Raw genomic sequence first — 15,483 nt, 5'->3', positions numbered from 1 at the left:
ACATTCAGGTTGGTCTTCCTTCTCTTGCAGTTTTCCAAGATCATTTTGTCAATTAGAAGTTGATCCTTTGTTCCTCTGCTATTGGGGTGTTTTCCTTTCTGCTCAGGTGAAAAGAGATTGTTTTCAATTAGATGCTGTTGGACTGCATCAGCTACCACACCAGTTAGCAATTTGAAAGTTATTGGTAAGCAAGTAATTGGCCTGTATTTGCCTGGTGCTGCCCCTTTTGCTGGATCTTTCATTATTAGGTAGGTTTTCCCAGTTGTTAGCCACTCTTCAATTTCACCTTTTTGTAGTATGTTGTTGAACTATTTGGCAACAAGTAGGTATCGACCAGTTAGATCTTTCAACCAAAAACTAGGCAATTCATCTTCACCTGGTGCTGACCAATTCTTGATCTTCCTTGCTCTTTCTCTACTATTTCTGCTGTTATTACTAGTTCTTTCAACTTTTTTTATTCGCAGCAACCTCTTTTAGCCAAGCTGTGTTTTTGTATTTCTTTGGTTTATCCCATATCTGCGCCCAGAACTGCACTGTTTCTTCCTTGTCAGGTACTGACTGATTCACTGCAGTTTCTCCATTGATGGATTGTTAGAAACGTTTCTGACTGGATTGAAATTGGAGATTTTGCCTATAACTTGCAATTCGAGCTTTGTATCTGCTAATCTTCTTGGCTATAGCTGTTATTTGCTGCTTTATTATTTCCAGTGCTTCCTTGATCTTCCTTATTTCTAAGTGGTATTTCTTGATTAAGTAGTCTTTGGTCTTCTTGTTCTTCAGCTTCTTTTCTTTCATCTGTCCTAGCTTGCTTGCACCTGATCTCAATTTGCTGATTTTATTTTCCAGACTAATCTTCCATTTTTGTGGTGCACTGTTTGGCTTTTTTTCTTCTTTGTTGATTTTGCATCCCAGGTATTCAGTTATAACTGCACCTGTGCTGTTCATTAGTTGGTTATTTCTTGCAGTGAGTTGGTGCTTATACTTGATTTTGCAGTATTTGCATCTTTTAATGTTTGTGCTAGCTGTTTCTTTGGAACAAGCTTCAATGCAGGCAGCCTTATTCTGATGCTTTTGTGCTGTTCTAGATGTTCAACTCTTTGTTTCAATTCTTTTATTTCTTTAGTTAGAGGGCTTTGTTCTTCCTGGGGCAGAGGACAAAATGCCTGTTTTCCAAATGAAAGCAGTTGTATATCTCTGCTGGATTCCTGTACTGCCAACTCCCCCTGCTTTGCCTCTACATTGAGTTACTTCTGGTAAGGCTTTGATTTCTTTGCCCTGGATAAACCTTGGCAATTCTTCCAGTTGTGCTTCTGTGAATACTTTATTTCATATTATAAATTGACATTGATGTGCTGGCCTCTGTTCTTTTATTTCTGATTCTGGATGTTATTCTTTCCAGAACTGGTTCATTCGTTTCAAATATCCTCTTCTTGTTGGACTTGATCTATAATAACAGTTCATTATTTCTTTGTTTTCAATCACTGTGTATTTGCAATGGGTAAACACCTTTTCTTCCAGTAGTTCTGCAGCTGCTGGCCCTGGTTGCTCAACCAAAAGGAATTCCAACATCTAGTGTGGACCTTGTTAACCCGGGCCACATCTGAGCCAATATGGCTTTCTGAAATTTACGTCTCACCATATTATTTATGGGAGAGACACTCTTCGTCTGATTCCTCTGATGAGAAGTATCCAATATGGTTGAACCTATGGGATAGCTCTCATTTTCTTCAGAGTACACAAGCCCCACAATCACATCAAGGTACTGCCTCACTGAGGGATTGTTGTTGTTGTTGTTATTATTATTTGGGTGGGCTGTATATAGTAGGCCTATGAGAACCAAACCTCAAATCAAATAACTAAATAAATCAGGAGTTTTATCAGAATAAATAATTCTCTTGAGATCTCTGGGGTTTTTTGAACATTTGAACTTTCAGACAGTGCAATGATGGGCAAGTCTTGCTTGCTTTAGTTGTATCCCCAAGTATAGCAATTGACATCCACTTACTTAATTGGAGAGGGGACGCTCCTCCCCTCAAATTACCTCAACTATTGCAAATTAAAAGATTATTCTAATACAGAATATGTTCTGGACCATTACTATTCAATATAATTTGAATAGTAATAGTCAAATTTGCTACTAGAAGTTTTCATAATTGGTCTATGTAATTTTAGTGTTTTCTCCGTTATGGATTTCAAAAAGAGTGAGAGAAATGGAAATAATGATGCTTATGTCATATGTATGATCTACCTCTGAATTACTTTCTTTGATTGCTTGGTCAGAATATTCATTGTCATAGCTATTGAGTCTATTTAAAAAAAAAACAAAAAAGCTTTGCTGGAGAACAGATTAAAGCCCAGCTTGTCAGTGGGGAAAAATGACAAGGGCATACTAGACACAGCCAAATATAATGATTATTTGTACGTGTATATTCATGTTTTGGAGTCAACAACATATTATGAATAGTCCTTGAAAATGTGTTGTAGAAATTGTGTGGCACTTCTGATTTTATTGTTGTTGTTTCCATTTAGATGACAGCAACTTCTGCCAAATTCTTTATGACAGGAGTCGCCAGACCCGGGCCCCTGTTGTGGAAGTGAGCCACGCATCCCTTATCTCACATTGTCCTGCAGGCTTAGAGAAAGAGTTGGAAAAAGACAGCTGCTCCTGCCAGAGTGAGACTCCATTGACACAGCCTCTTGCTGTACCTCCACAGGACATAGATACCCACGTTTCACCTGCTGTAGCTATGGCAAAGGAATTTGTTGCAGACATCTTCCGAAGGGCCAAGGAAGCCAGAAGCAGTGCACCTGTAGAAGAAGCAGCAGCAGCAGGCAATGGGCTCAAGTGCCTCCTTGACTCTGGGGCTCTGGGCCAGGATACTTTAGGCTCTTGGGACCTGAGGAAGACTTTGGAATCTTGCTTACATGGCAGTGTTGCTCATTGTTCTACATCGTCTACTGGAACCAGTAGCATTTCTGATATAGGGAGCTCCCCCAAAGAATCTTTTATAGCCAATTTTGAACTGGAAAGTCTGCCAGCTGAGCCAGGCTATGTGAACTATACCAAACTGCGCTATGTCCTGGAACCCAACGATTTTTCCGAGGCAGAGGATGGTGAGTATGGGGAAGAAAGTGGTAGTGGGTTTCTGATTTCTGACAGGATTTGCAGGCATGAGCCAAAGTATCAGCAAGAAAATGCTTCCATATTCTCCACTGGATAGCACTTTTTCCTATGTGTACTGCATTTGAATTTTTGTTTGAACAAGGGAAGGCTACTTTGTCCAACTGTGAGAATGTTTCCTGCACCATCTCCATTGCCTAGCTGTAAACAATGGCTTCCTCATTGTGTCACCTTTTACTACATGAATTTCTTTTCTCACTTCACCCAACCTTTTCAATTAAGGCTAGCAGAAGGTCAGATGGTGTAGCATAACCGCATGAGGAATCTCTTTATCTGAAATATCTAGCATAATAAAATAGGAACCCTAATTATGCATTCTATTTGTGTAACAGCTAATAGATCAGTGGTTCTCAACCTTCCTAATGCCGCGACCCTTTAATACAGTTCCTCATGTGGTGGTGACTCCCAACCATAAAATTATTTTCGTTGCTACTTCATAACTGTAATTTTACTGCTGTTATGAATCGTAATGGAAATATCTGATGTGCAGGATGTATTTTCATTGTTACGAATTGAACATAATTAAAGCATAGTGGTTATGCTTTCCTCTCTCTCTCTTTCTCTCTTTCCTCTCTTTTTCTCTTTCCTCTCCCTCTCTTCCCTGTCTTTCTCTCTTCCCTCTCTATCTTTCCTCTTTCTCTTCCTTTCTCTTCTCTCTTTCCTCTCTTTCTCTCTTTCCTGTCCCTCTCTCCCTTTCTCTCTTTCCTCTCCCTCTTTTTCTCTCTTCCCTTTCTCTTTCCTCTCTTTCTCTCTTTCCTCTCCCCTTCTCTTTCCTCTCCCTCTCTTTCTCTCTTCCCTTTATCTTTCCTCTTTCTCTTTCTTTTTCCTCTCCCTCTTTTTCTCTCTTCCCTTTCTCTCTCCTCTTTCTCTTTCTTTCCTCTCCCTTTTTTTCTCTTCCCTCTCTCTCTTTCCTCTCTTTCTCTTTCTCTTTCCTCTCTTTCTCTCTTTCCTTTCTCTTTCCTCTCCCTCTTTCTCTTCCCTTTCTCTTTCCTCTCCCTCTTTCTCTCTTCCCTCTTTCTCTTTCCTCTCCCTTTCTCTCTTTCCCTTTCTCTCTTCCCTGTTTCTTTCCTCTCTCTTTCTCTTTTCTCTCCCTCTCTCCTCTTCCTCTCTTTCCTCCTCTCTCTTTCTCTCTCTTTCCTCTCCCCCTCTCTTTCCTCTCTCCCTCTATCTCTCTTTCTCTCTCTCTCTCTCTCTCTTCTCTTCTCTCTCTCTCTCTCTCTCTCTCTCCCTCCCTCCCTCCCCTCAATATGTCAAGTTTTCCCATTCAGTGACTCTGGGCAGATTAGAGTTCAAAGATGTATTACAATTAAAAATACTTTTTAAAAGAGTAATGACAGCAAAGCCAATAAAAACAACAGAAGCATCCAAATTAAGTGACCACGCTGGAATAACGCCCATAATAATTGGGCCATGAGGCGCAACTTCCCCCCAGGAGGCAGAAAGAATTCAGGCAAGTGGCATTTCGGAGCCGTGCAAGTCAGCCCGGGGCTCGGTCGGGCCCTTCCGGGCACAATTAGGGGCGGCTCCATGGAGTCCCAGGCGCCTGACTCATGGAGGAAGCCAGCTGGGAGCCCGCAATTAGCGGGCCCACCAGGAGGCTGCTGACGTGGATATCCCCACGGCAGTCAGGCAGCTCCCAAGCCGGATGACATTCCTGGCCAACCGGCCATGGGGTGGGAATGGCTCCCCCACTGGGGCTGCTCAGCCTTCCTGGCCGGCCAGCTAGCCGGGCCTTTCCAGGACCAAATCCTGCCGAGCTCTGCCTGCCGCAGGAGGGTGAGCCGGGCCAGGCTGAGCAGCTGCAATTTGTACAACCGCAGTACCGGTCTAGAGGAGTGCCCCCGCCCCTTCCCATGCCCGGAAAGTAACACTTCCTCTTCTGTTCCGGATGTGGGAAAATGGGTGGAGGTCCCTGGAAGGCCAAGGGTGGGGGGGCAGGAGGTAGCAGAAGGCGCTGAAGGGCGCCCGGGCCACCATGCACTGGACCGGGACGCTGCCCCCACCAGGACTGAAGCGATTCGCCGCCCCAGCCGGGACTACCGCCCAGCCCGGGGAGACGTGTGGCCGGCTCAGCGGCCTGGGAACAGTCCAGGAACCAATGCCCCTGCCGGCTGCCGGCCCCACCGGGACCGAAGTGATGCCACCACCGCAGCCAGGATTGCCACCCGGCCCGGGGAGACACTTGGCCAGCTCAGCAGCCCAGGGATATCCCAGGAAACAATACCCCGCTGGCCGCCGGCCCAGCCAGGACTGCCGCCTGGCCTGGGGAGATGCCTGGCCGGCTCGGCTGCTCCTCTGCCTGGTGCAGGTAAGCCAGGGAGGCTGCACTACCTGCCCTGAGGCTGCTTCGCAGGGGTGCTCCTTGGACTCAAAGCCCCCTCCCTACCCCTGCCACTCACCCTCTATCTCCGGCTCTGCTGCTGCTTGACCAACTGGGGCTGCGGCTTGCAGGAGGGCTGGCCCGCTCAGTGGAGGCTTTGCTGGGTCACTCCCAGCAGGGATCCCAGGGCTTCCTTACACGGTTCCCCGGCCATGTGCACCTTGGACGGGGCCAGCCAGGGAAAGGGCCTTTCTGGCCACCCTTCTCCCAGGGGTTAGGGCACCCGGCCACAGGGCCAATCAGGAGCTCTGCGAGGGGGCAAGTCTGCATGAGAGAGAGAGAAAGAGAGAGAGAAGGGAAGCGCAAGTGCCTCTCTCTCTCTCTCTCTGCAAATGGCGGAGGAGGCTCTGGAGCCGCAGGAGGTTAGGCGACCCCTGTGAAAGCGTCGTTCGACCCCCAAAGGGGTCACGACCCACAGGTTGAGAACAGCTGTAATAGATCTAGCACTGACTCATTCATAATTTTGGGGCCTGTTGCGACATGTACCTTATAACTCTTAATATCCACAATTAAAAGTTATTCTGTATCATATTAAATGTATTTAGAGCAAGAAGTTTAAGTCTACTATATTTAAGTGTAATTTTGTGTTATTTCATAAACTGTTTTATGATAACTTGTTTCAAAATATCACCCAATTTGCCAAATTTCAAGTCAATAATAATAATAATAATAATGATGATGATGATAATGTTGGAAGGGACCTTGGAGGTCATCTAGTCCAACCCCCTGCTCAGGCAGGAAACCCTATACCATTTCGGACAAATGGCTATCCAATTTCTTCTTAAAAACTTGACGCATTCACCGCTTCTGGAGGCAGCTTGTTCCACTGGTTAATTGTTCTAACTGTCAGGAAGTTTCTCCTTAGTTCTAGGTTGCTTCTCTCTTTGGTTAGTTTCCACCCATTGCTTCTTGTCTGCCTTCAGGCGCTTTGGAGAATAGCTTGACTCCCTCTTCTTTGTGGCAGCCCCTGAGATATTGGAACACTACTATCATGTCCCCTCTTGTCCTTCTCTTCGTTAAACTAGACATACCCAATTCTTGCAACCGTTCCTTATATGTTTTAACCTCCAGTTCCCTAATCATCTTTGTTGCTCTTCTCTGTACTCTTTCTAGAGTCTCAACATCTTTTTTACATTGTGGTGACCAAAACTGGATGCAGTATTACAAGTGTGGCCTTACCAAGGCATTGTAAAGTGGTATTAACACTTCACGTGATCTTGATTCTATCCCTCTGTTAATGCAGCCTAGCACTGTGTTGGCTTTTTTGGCAGCTGCAGCACACTTCTGGCTCATATTTAAGTGATAGTCCACTAGGACTCCGAGATCCCTTTCACAGTTGCTACTATTGAGCAAGGTACCCCCTATACTATACCTGTACATTTGGTTTTTCTTGCCTAAATGTAGAACCTTCCTTTTTTCACCATTGAATTTCATTTTGTTAGGTAGCGCCCAGTATTCAAGTCTGAAATCATGTGTCTCAGTTTTTGGATACTTCTGTAAATTAGGCCATTTGACATACAGTACTGTGATTCAGAAACTTATTCTATAATCCACCATTTTGCCCATTTAAAAGTTACGGGAAAGTTTTAGTAGTATATAGATTCTCTGGATGTTCTTTTATATAACCTGAAACATCTTTTTTTAATTTGGTAATATAGTCACACATAGTATGCACAACCACAGTATTTTTGTATGCATGGATTTTAAATTTGTTTAGGAAGAAATTTCTGGACCGTAGTCATTCTGAGACATCTGATCTTCTCTGATTGTCTAACATACCGGTAGTTGTGCTGTTTAAAAAGACATCTTATGCATCTCGCCACCTATGGCATTTGCACTTTTTTCCTCTTCTTGCCAATGTGAATTGTTATAGTATTGGATTGCCTGCCACTGTGTGAAGACAAGAAAAAACTGAGAAAAACTTATTTCCTTCCAGGTGCTTTGTTTTATCCCCTCAATTTTGTTTTCCATGACTTTTGTTCTAGCTTTTCATGTCTCTAATTGCTCTCGGTTTTGCTTGTGAGAGAACAGTTGTTATTTAATCAGCCAATCAGCCAGTTTCTTTGCTGATAAAATGTATGATTTTCTTAAAAACTGTGCATTACTAACCCTATTTGGTGTATACATTTTTGTCTTTTATCATTAGTATATAATCAGAACATGCAGGCATTCAAAGTGATACATTGATTGGAGTGTGTCTGATTTGGTTTTATAAATTTAATAATAACTGGTATATGTTCAGATGGATTTGTGGAACAGATTTTTCCCATATAACCAGCAAGTGTTGCTTTTTAAATATTATTATTCACAGTGACAAGTTTTTCTTCAATACAGTATAGTTCATGAGGTGTTTCAAAAATTGAAAAATAGGAGAGATTAATGCTGACTGGTTGTTTTTCAGAATATATTCACAAAGTGTGTTCTCTTGCATATTTGATCCTGGTACCCTGCCAGACCTAATTCAGAAGCCAAAATTAATATTTTTGACGAAGCCAGTCAAGTAGACAACTGCATGTTGAAGTCAGTCAGTTCTATTTTACAGTGCAAACATTTCGTCTATTCAAAAATACTAAAAATATAAATTACTGATATAAATCTATCAGTGGCTATTGGGTGCTTTGGAATAATAAATACATTAACCTTAGATAATCAAAGGGAAGACAGAATCTCTTTGAAGCCTCCTGTTCCAATACATTTACTTCTCCTGGTTTTGGTTTCCTTTTTTTTATTCTCTACTCTTGCAAAAGATCTTTTTGAAGCTGTTCTTTTGATGCTTCATAGTTATTTTTTTTACTTGGCTTTATGTTATTTTTTATTTCAGAATATGAGGATGACAAAATCTCCTTGCCATTTGTTGTGACAGACCTCCTAGGAAGAAATTTGAAGCTCTTAAAGGAGAAGGCCATTTGTGAGGTAAGAGCTATTTCTAGGAATCTTCTGATGTGAGAGAAAGAGATGCTAACTCTGTTTGAGAAAGACCACTAAATAATTATTCTCAAGGAAATGTGAACTCATTAATATTTTTTTCATTACTTGCTTTCTTGGTTTTATCCAGTTGTTTGATCTCATTGTATTGAAATACAAAACATTTTCTTTTTTTTGGTAACACACCCTGATTAGTTGGAATATAGTGGTTTTAATTTAGGGATATGTATTGAATTCATTGAGGGATTATTTAAATAGCATCAGTTTATTTTTCAGCAAGCTTCAAACGTTTCTGATTTATATTTTCAAGCATCTTTTGCTTTAGTTGCCAGTTTAACAAACATTATGTAGTTTGATCTTAGCTCATGTGACTATGACTGGTATGTTTGTTAATTATAGTTTATAGGTTGTATAAAACCAATCACTTCTGATTTATTCTGTAAATGATGATTAAACAGATTTAGCATGTATTAGGCTTGTAATTTATCAGTTAGAGGACCTTCATACAAGGGCTGGACCATAGACAGAAAATATAAGGATTATAACATTTGGCAAGCACTATGTGAACGGGAGAAATTTTCCAGTCTAGGTTCCCTATTCTCTTTTCTGTTAGATTTGAAAGATGTTCAATCTTTAAAGAGGAAAACACTTTAACTTAGCTTATTTGGGCAGTTCCTGGATTTCAGAAGTGATATTTTTGTCTTTCTTATGTTGTGTTGCATTCCAATTACAGTTTGAATCTGTTCTGGAAAGAAAAATCCCATTTTTTTAAATGAAATTTTAGAACTTCCATTTAAAATAGTTTTTGAGGCTGATTCTGTCCAAATCAGAGAGGACAAATTCTGTATGTGAAAAGCAAATCAATGTGCAAAAAATATGGACTATAATATAATATTTAGGCAACTGTTGCCATAATAGCATGCTAAATTTTAAGCAGAATTTTAAGTCCTCAATGGTTTTTGTCTGAAATTGTGAAATTAACAATGTACATCCAAGATCTCTTGCAGTTATGTTTTCCAACTATGCACCTGTTCTTCATATTTCCCTCTATCCCATGGATGACTATATATGCTTAACTAATCCTTGCTATAACTGAAAACTATGTACAAAAAATTATAATAAGAGCTTGGAGTAGTTTGTGGTGTCATATTACACTCAGTTATGTCATTTTTCTGGCTAGTAGAGATTTTGCACAAAATAGCTTGTTGATAGAAAAAAAAGAATTGAGATAGAGCAGTATTAATGTCAATGTTAGAGGTGTAAACAGAGGATTAATTATATTTATTAGTATAATGAGTTTCTGAAAATTAGGTGTCTGGCTAAGGAGCAGGCTATGCCAGAAAGTACTGATACAGATTCTTCTCTGCTATTTTTCTGCCTTTTCAGGGCCAATATTTAACAGTGGAGCAGTTGACTTTGGATTTTGAATATGTTATTAATGAAGTGATTCGAAATGATGCTTCATGGTCCAAGCAGTTTTGTTCCTTCAGTGATTATGACATTGTCATCTTGGAGGTAGGAATATGACAGATTTGTTTAATGATATCTTATTTGAGAACAGAACATCATTTTTATAGTATTGCTTCTTGGCTCATTAAAAAATGCAGATGCTGTTCTCCATTTGAGGAAAGACACTTTTAGATTTATTTGTATTTGAAAATAATTTGGTATAAGTTTAACATATTTAAATTATATTTGCTAATGTTCACTATAGCAGCACCTTCAGCCAGAGCGCGGAGTATTGACTTGCAAGTTTACCTGTCCCCTTGAGTGTCAACAAGTAATTTCACTCTAATTAAACAGATTTTTTAAAATTTATCTTTAAATAATCATAAAGGCCCTTACCATTCACAAAATTGGTCTATATCTGTCATGATTGGTTTTTCAATAGTTTTAACTACAGAGTTAGTGTGAGGTAAACTGCTGTTTATTTGTCTAAAAAGGGGTGGAAATGGACTCCCTAAGGATGTCACATGGTATACATAAAAATAGTGCGAATGGGCAGTTTTCTAGACCAGACTTTTCCCAGCATATCTCCCCTAGAAATGTTAAACAGCTTTCCTTGTGTCATATTTGTGATGTTCATTGCATTAACAAATGTAGTTCTGGGAGTTGTATTCTACCTCTAGAAGACACCTTATTAAAGGAAGGTTATTTAAGAATTAATGTATTTTTACAGTTCACAAAGAAGATCATATAGTTAAGAGGAGAGATATGGCTTCCCTGCAGATTTGAGGTCATCCCTAATAGAACATGATTCTATTTACATTTTATATTGCCTTTTAACACAAATATTCCCAAAATAGCTTATATTTAAGAAAATAACATACATGTGAATTTAATTGTGGAGAGTAAATTTTAGTTATCCTGGAGAATAAAAGAATGTCATGGTTGCAATTGGAGGTAGAGATAGAATAGACAGACAAAATATCTACTTTGATTTATGAAAAAATGCTTCTTCATCATAGTTATAGATATATAATTAGAATAGAGCTGGAAGGGATCTTGGAGGCCTTCTAGTCCAGCCCCCTGCTTAAACAGGAAAACTTATACCATCTCAAGACAAATGACTGTCTAGTCTCTTCTTAAAAACCTTCAGTGATGGTGCACCAGAAATTTCTTTTTTAAAGAATAAAGAAGATGAGCATTTCCTTTAGTATCTAGAACTAGAAATGTAGAAAAAACAAATTGTGTAAACTCTGTAAAAACTTACATTCTTCTTCCAATCCAGCCATTCTGGGGGCAGTCTGGCAGCTTTCTAAAACTTTCTATAATGTGTGATAATTGTGTGATGTGGAAATCAGGCAGGCATGAATAATAAAAGCTAGATATCTCTTCCAGCAGTAACACAATGGGTGAATTGGCTCACAATAACAATTCAGAGCTACAACATCTGATCAAGCTGCAACAGCAACCCAAATAATACAGTACTGAGATCAACTCAGTGATTGAATTGAGCTTATATTGATCTGTTCTTTTTTTAAAAAAAGTTCTCAGCAGTCTGATTTACAAAGAAATAATAATTATAAAAAATAGAGTTGCTGTGGAGCAGGGCTCTGGGTCATGTTTGCATCATTGGTTAGAAGATAAATATTCCCAATTTGCTTCATGTTGACTATTCTGATCAATAGTGCCAAGTTTTATTTAAAAGTTCTGGCTGTTGCCTCATTGTATTCAGTGCCAAGTGGTACTGTCTCTTGTCAGTTATAAACTTTCCAAGGTGATCTGTGAGTGTCACAGTTTATGACTTATGTAGATTGAAATAGTAAAAGGAGTAAAATTTGGAATAAGGTTGTACAGGCAACTTTTAATTGATATTAATAGTATGATGATTTTATTGTGGATTGCTGGCTCATTCCACTTTCTGATCACTTGTTCACACAGTTTTTATTTGTGCCATTTTAGAATGGCTGATTTGAGTAGAAAAAGTATTACTTCAGAGAAGTCTCTGACTAGTAAGGGGCAGAGTAGGAAAACTTGTTATTCATTCAATAAAATCTGACTTAAATGTTATGAACAGCTAACAAGCTGATGGCTTATATTTTGATATTTTGAAATTAAAGGGTTCCTGCTTAGAGCAGGGGTCCCCTACCCCGGGTCCGTGGACCAGTACCGGACCGCAGCATGCCAGCAACTGGTCCACACAAACAAGAAAAGCCCTATCCACAGGATGCAGGCAGCACACAAAACCACGCCCCCTCTGGTCTGTGGAAAAACCTCTCTCCCTGTAACTGGTCCCTGGTGCCCAAAAGGTTGGGGACCTCCGGATTAGAGTATTTCTTTTTGGCTTGTGAGAGAGTTAAAATCATTACATGTCTCATATGTAGCACAGGAATGATCTAAGAACAACCTTGAGAGAGCCTCCTTTGTTTTATTAAGTTCCTTTCAGTTTTAACCTTGGATTCCCTTTAGATAAGAATAGAACCTTGTCCTCCAGCTGAATGCAGCTTATTCAGTTCTTTTAAACATGTTTTTTTAGGTATGTCCAGAAACCAATCAGGTCATCATCAATATTGGACTATTGCTGCTAGCATTTCCTTCTCCAGATGAAGAGGGACAGCTCAGGTGAGTCCAGTCCCAGGCTAGACAATTCTTTGGATTTGTTTCCAGGATTGTATGGCTACTGCACAAGCTTTCCTGCAGCAGCATTACAATCCTGCAAAAAGGCACAAGTGCTTCTGCATATTCTGAAGCACTGATCAAATCTGAAGGTCTGTAGTTCTATCAGAAATTTAAAATATTATATCCCAGATATTAAAATACATTCTCAAAATGTTTGGAGATAATATATGCTATGTATATCAGCAAAGAATTTCTTTGGAGCAACTGTAAAAGATTGGAATAATGTTGATATAAGTAGGCGTATTATTTGTCTGTGTTTACTGAATGGGTAGTCTAATCATTCTTATCATCTGCAGACCAAAGACATATCACACCAGCCTCAAAGTGGCATGGGATCTGAATACTGGCATCTTTGTCACTGTCAGTGTAGGTGATCTCACAGAAGTCAAAGGACAGACCAGGTAAAACAGGGTTGATATCAGGATCCAGTTATATTTCCTTTTTATCTATCTCCTCTGATCTAAAACCAATTCTTACCCTTTCCTGGATCCTGCCATAATCCCAAGGGTGAGGGGGGATATGCAAGCTTTTTAAAATTACTTTCACTTCCTCTATTCACCACAAAGTAACCTTTTGTTTATTCGCTTGAGGATCTGCTAACCATCACAATGTAAGCATTTGCCTTTCATCCTATGCCCCTCTGAACTTCTCCTCCTTACCGGCCAACTAGGAAAAGGGTGTGTGTGTGAAAAGATACAGCCTCTTCCGTCATCAAAATAAAGTGTGAGGAGCTGTTGCATGATCGTGTACAACAGAGCCGGATTGATGTTGTCTTTCCTGGATTTAACATCTAGAAATCTGCCGGTGTGCATCGCACGGAAGAACTGCGGGGCGGGGCTTGCTTAGGGACACTTTAAACATCGATTTGTGAGAGAATCCCTCAGATTCTGTCTATTATGCCCACTATCAATTTCTCTTAATACAAGTTCCTGTTGGAAGAGATAGTTTCCAAGAGTTCTGCTTTCTTAAGATGTGGTTTGAAGCGATTCCTTACAGTTGACCTATTACTTTTTAGGGGAGGGGGTATATTTACCCTTGAATTATTTTTTTTAACATTTTTCTATTGTAATCTTTCTAATGAAAGTCAGCCCTTCAACTCTCTCTTTCCTCTGACATATTTTCCTTTCTGCAAAGATTTTCAAAATGTACCATTCCATGTCTCCTGATGGAAGTGAATGGTGACCATTATTATATAGTGGCAAATTAAAGGAACATAGGGAATAATCTGCCATTTGTTCTGATGATCTTACATTGAGGGCAAGTTGTTTAGTATTTTTCCATGATTCTAAATGTTGTATCAAAATTATCCATATGTGAACTCTGGGCTTGCTAACTAATCCTAGTTCCTGCCTCTCAGTGGCAGTGTATGGAGCTCCTACCGGAAAAGCTGTGTGGATATGGTAATGAAGTGGCTTGTACCAGAGAGCAGTGTTCGCTATGTCAACAGAATGACCAATGAAGCCCTTCACAAAGGTATTTTCTGTCTTGTAAAAGTTTTATTACTCAGTGGATTCAGTTGGCTGACCAATATTGAGATAATAGCCAGTTTTCAATCAAAGGCATGTTTGATGCTTTCTGACATTTAAAAAAAAAAATAGGATACTTTTTCTAAAAATGTGTAATGTTAAAACACTGGAGAGATCTGTCCTGATTCTGGGTTTTTGGGGATTTTATTCAATATCTTTGATTGATCATGGCCCATGAAGTGGTAGCAGTTAATTACTATCTTAGTTTCTGGTTTCAAATATCAGAGTTCTGGAAATTCCATTCAAGATGACTTTATAATGTAGTTAGTTTTGGAGAGACTTGCATTGCAAGGACATTAATTCTTGGCTAACTCTTTTTTTTCCCCTTTGTAACTACAGGTTGCTCGTTAAAATTCCTAGCAGACAATGAGCGCTACACATGGATTGTCTTATGAAATCTGATTCAGAAGCAAAACTCACATCAGTTGTTCATTTTTTGCCATAACTGTATATGTCCAATTCAACTACCTCCTTGTTAAACATTTTTAATTTTTCCCTTTCTTTAGAGTAGATGTTGCCCAAATGATCTTGGAAGCATTAGATTTTGTGAATAGAATCACTTCTACTTCCTTGTTGCTGTCTGGGGGGTGATATTTGAAGAAGCGAGGTTGCTTGAGACTCTGAAAACAAACTTTTCCTTGCAGACCAGGGTTATTGTTTGCGATGGTTCAACTTCAACTGATTTAGAAAAAGCAAAAATTAGCTATTTAACCTTCTAGAGTAATCTGTATTTGGTGAAGCTACAAAGAATAGGTGGGAATATCCTGTAAGATTTGACTTCCTCTAATGCAAGAACAAATTATTCCAAGGCAACAATATTGTTTAAGGAGACCAAATTCCTTTCTTGTTTCAGTGTCATTTTGTACTTGTTATTTTGTCTATTTTTTTTCTTCCTAAATGTAAATGCCACCCCAACTCACATACCTAGTGGACTGATTACAAATGTTTTCTCTCTTTTCTCTCCAGCAGGTCTTATTTCCTGCAATAAATATTTTAAACAGACTAACTCTTGTTGCTTCTTTTCTTCTTTGATGAAAAACTTAATCGGAATTACAGCATCGCAACTGAGAATTTTCACACAGGTTGACATTAAGGGTTTACTATCTGGAAAGTATGTGCAAATTTAAGATACTTACTGCTTGTTATACAAGAACATTCCATAATTCACATTGGTTATCATAATATATTCTTTTTTTCATGGTGCACCTAGGGTCCCTAGGTGATTTGTCCTTGATTAGATTTGCCCAGTTTGAGCAAGGGGTTGCTGAATTGTGTGATTTCAGATTGTGTAAATAAATATAATTATAAATATTTTCCCATACTATCCAAGAGAATGTTGTCTTAAAAGA

At 39.5% G+C, this 15,483-nt stretch overlaps 1 protein-coding gene across 1 annotated transcript; it reads left to right on the top strand.

Annotated features, from left to right (window-relative positions):
* Positions 1-192: 192 nt before the first annotated feature.
* Positions 193-15,137, top strand: LOC120301915 (DDB1- and CUL4-associated factor 15-like). Its single transcript, XM_039329710.1, has 7 exons — positions 193-3,114; positions 8,383-8,474; positions 9,873-10,001; positions 12,466-12,551; positions 12,905-13,009; positions 13,966-14,081; positions 14,474-15,137. Exons 1-7 carry the CDS (start codon positions 2,748-2,750, stop codon positions 14,527-14,529), a joined length of 951 nt encoding a protein of 316 aa, XP_039185644.1. The 5' UTR covers positions 193-2,747; the 3' UTR covers positions 14,530-15,137.
* Positions 15,138-15,483: the final 346 nt, after the last annotated feature.

Source organism: Crotalus tigris, unplaced genomic scaffold (assembly GCF_016545835.1).
Source record: "Crotalus tigris isolate CLP2741 ecotype Arizona unplaced genomic scaffold, ASM1654583v1 scf7180000024407.359931, whole genome shotgun sequence".
NCBI lineage: Eukaryota > Metazoa > Chordata > Lepidosauria > Squamata > Viperidae > Crotalus > Crotalus tigris.
The sequence above is the reverse complement of the archived record's forward strand: the minus strand, read 5'-3'. Positions and strand labels throughout refer to the sequence as shown.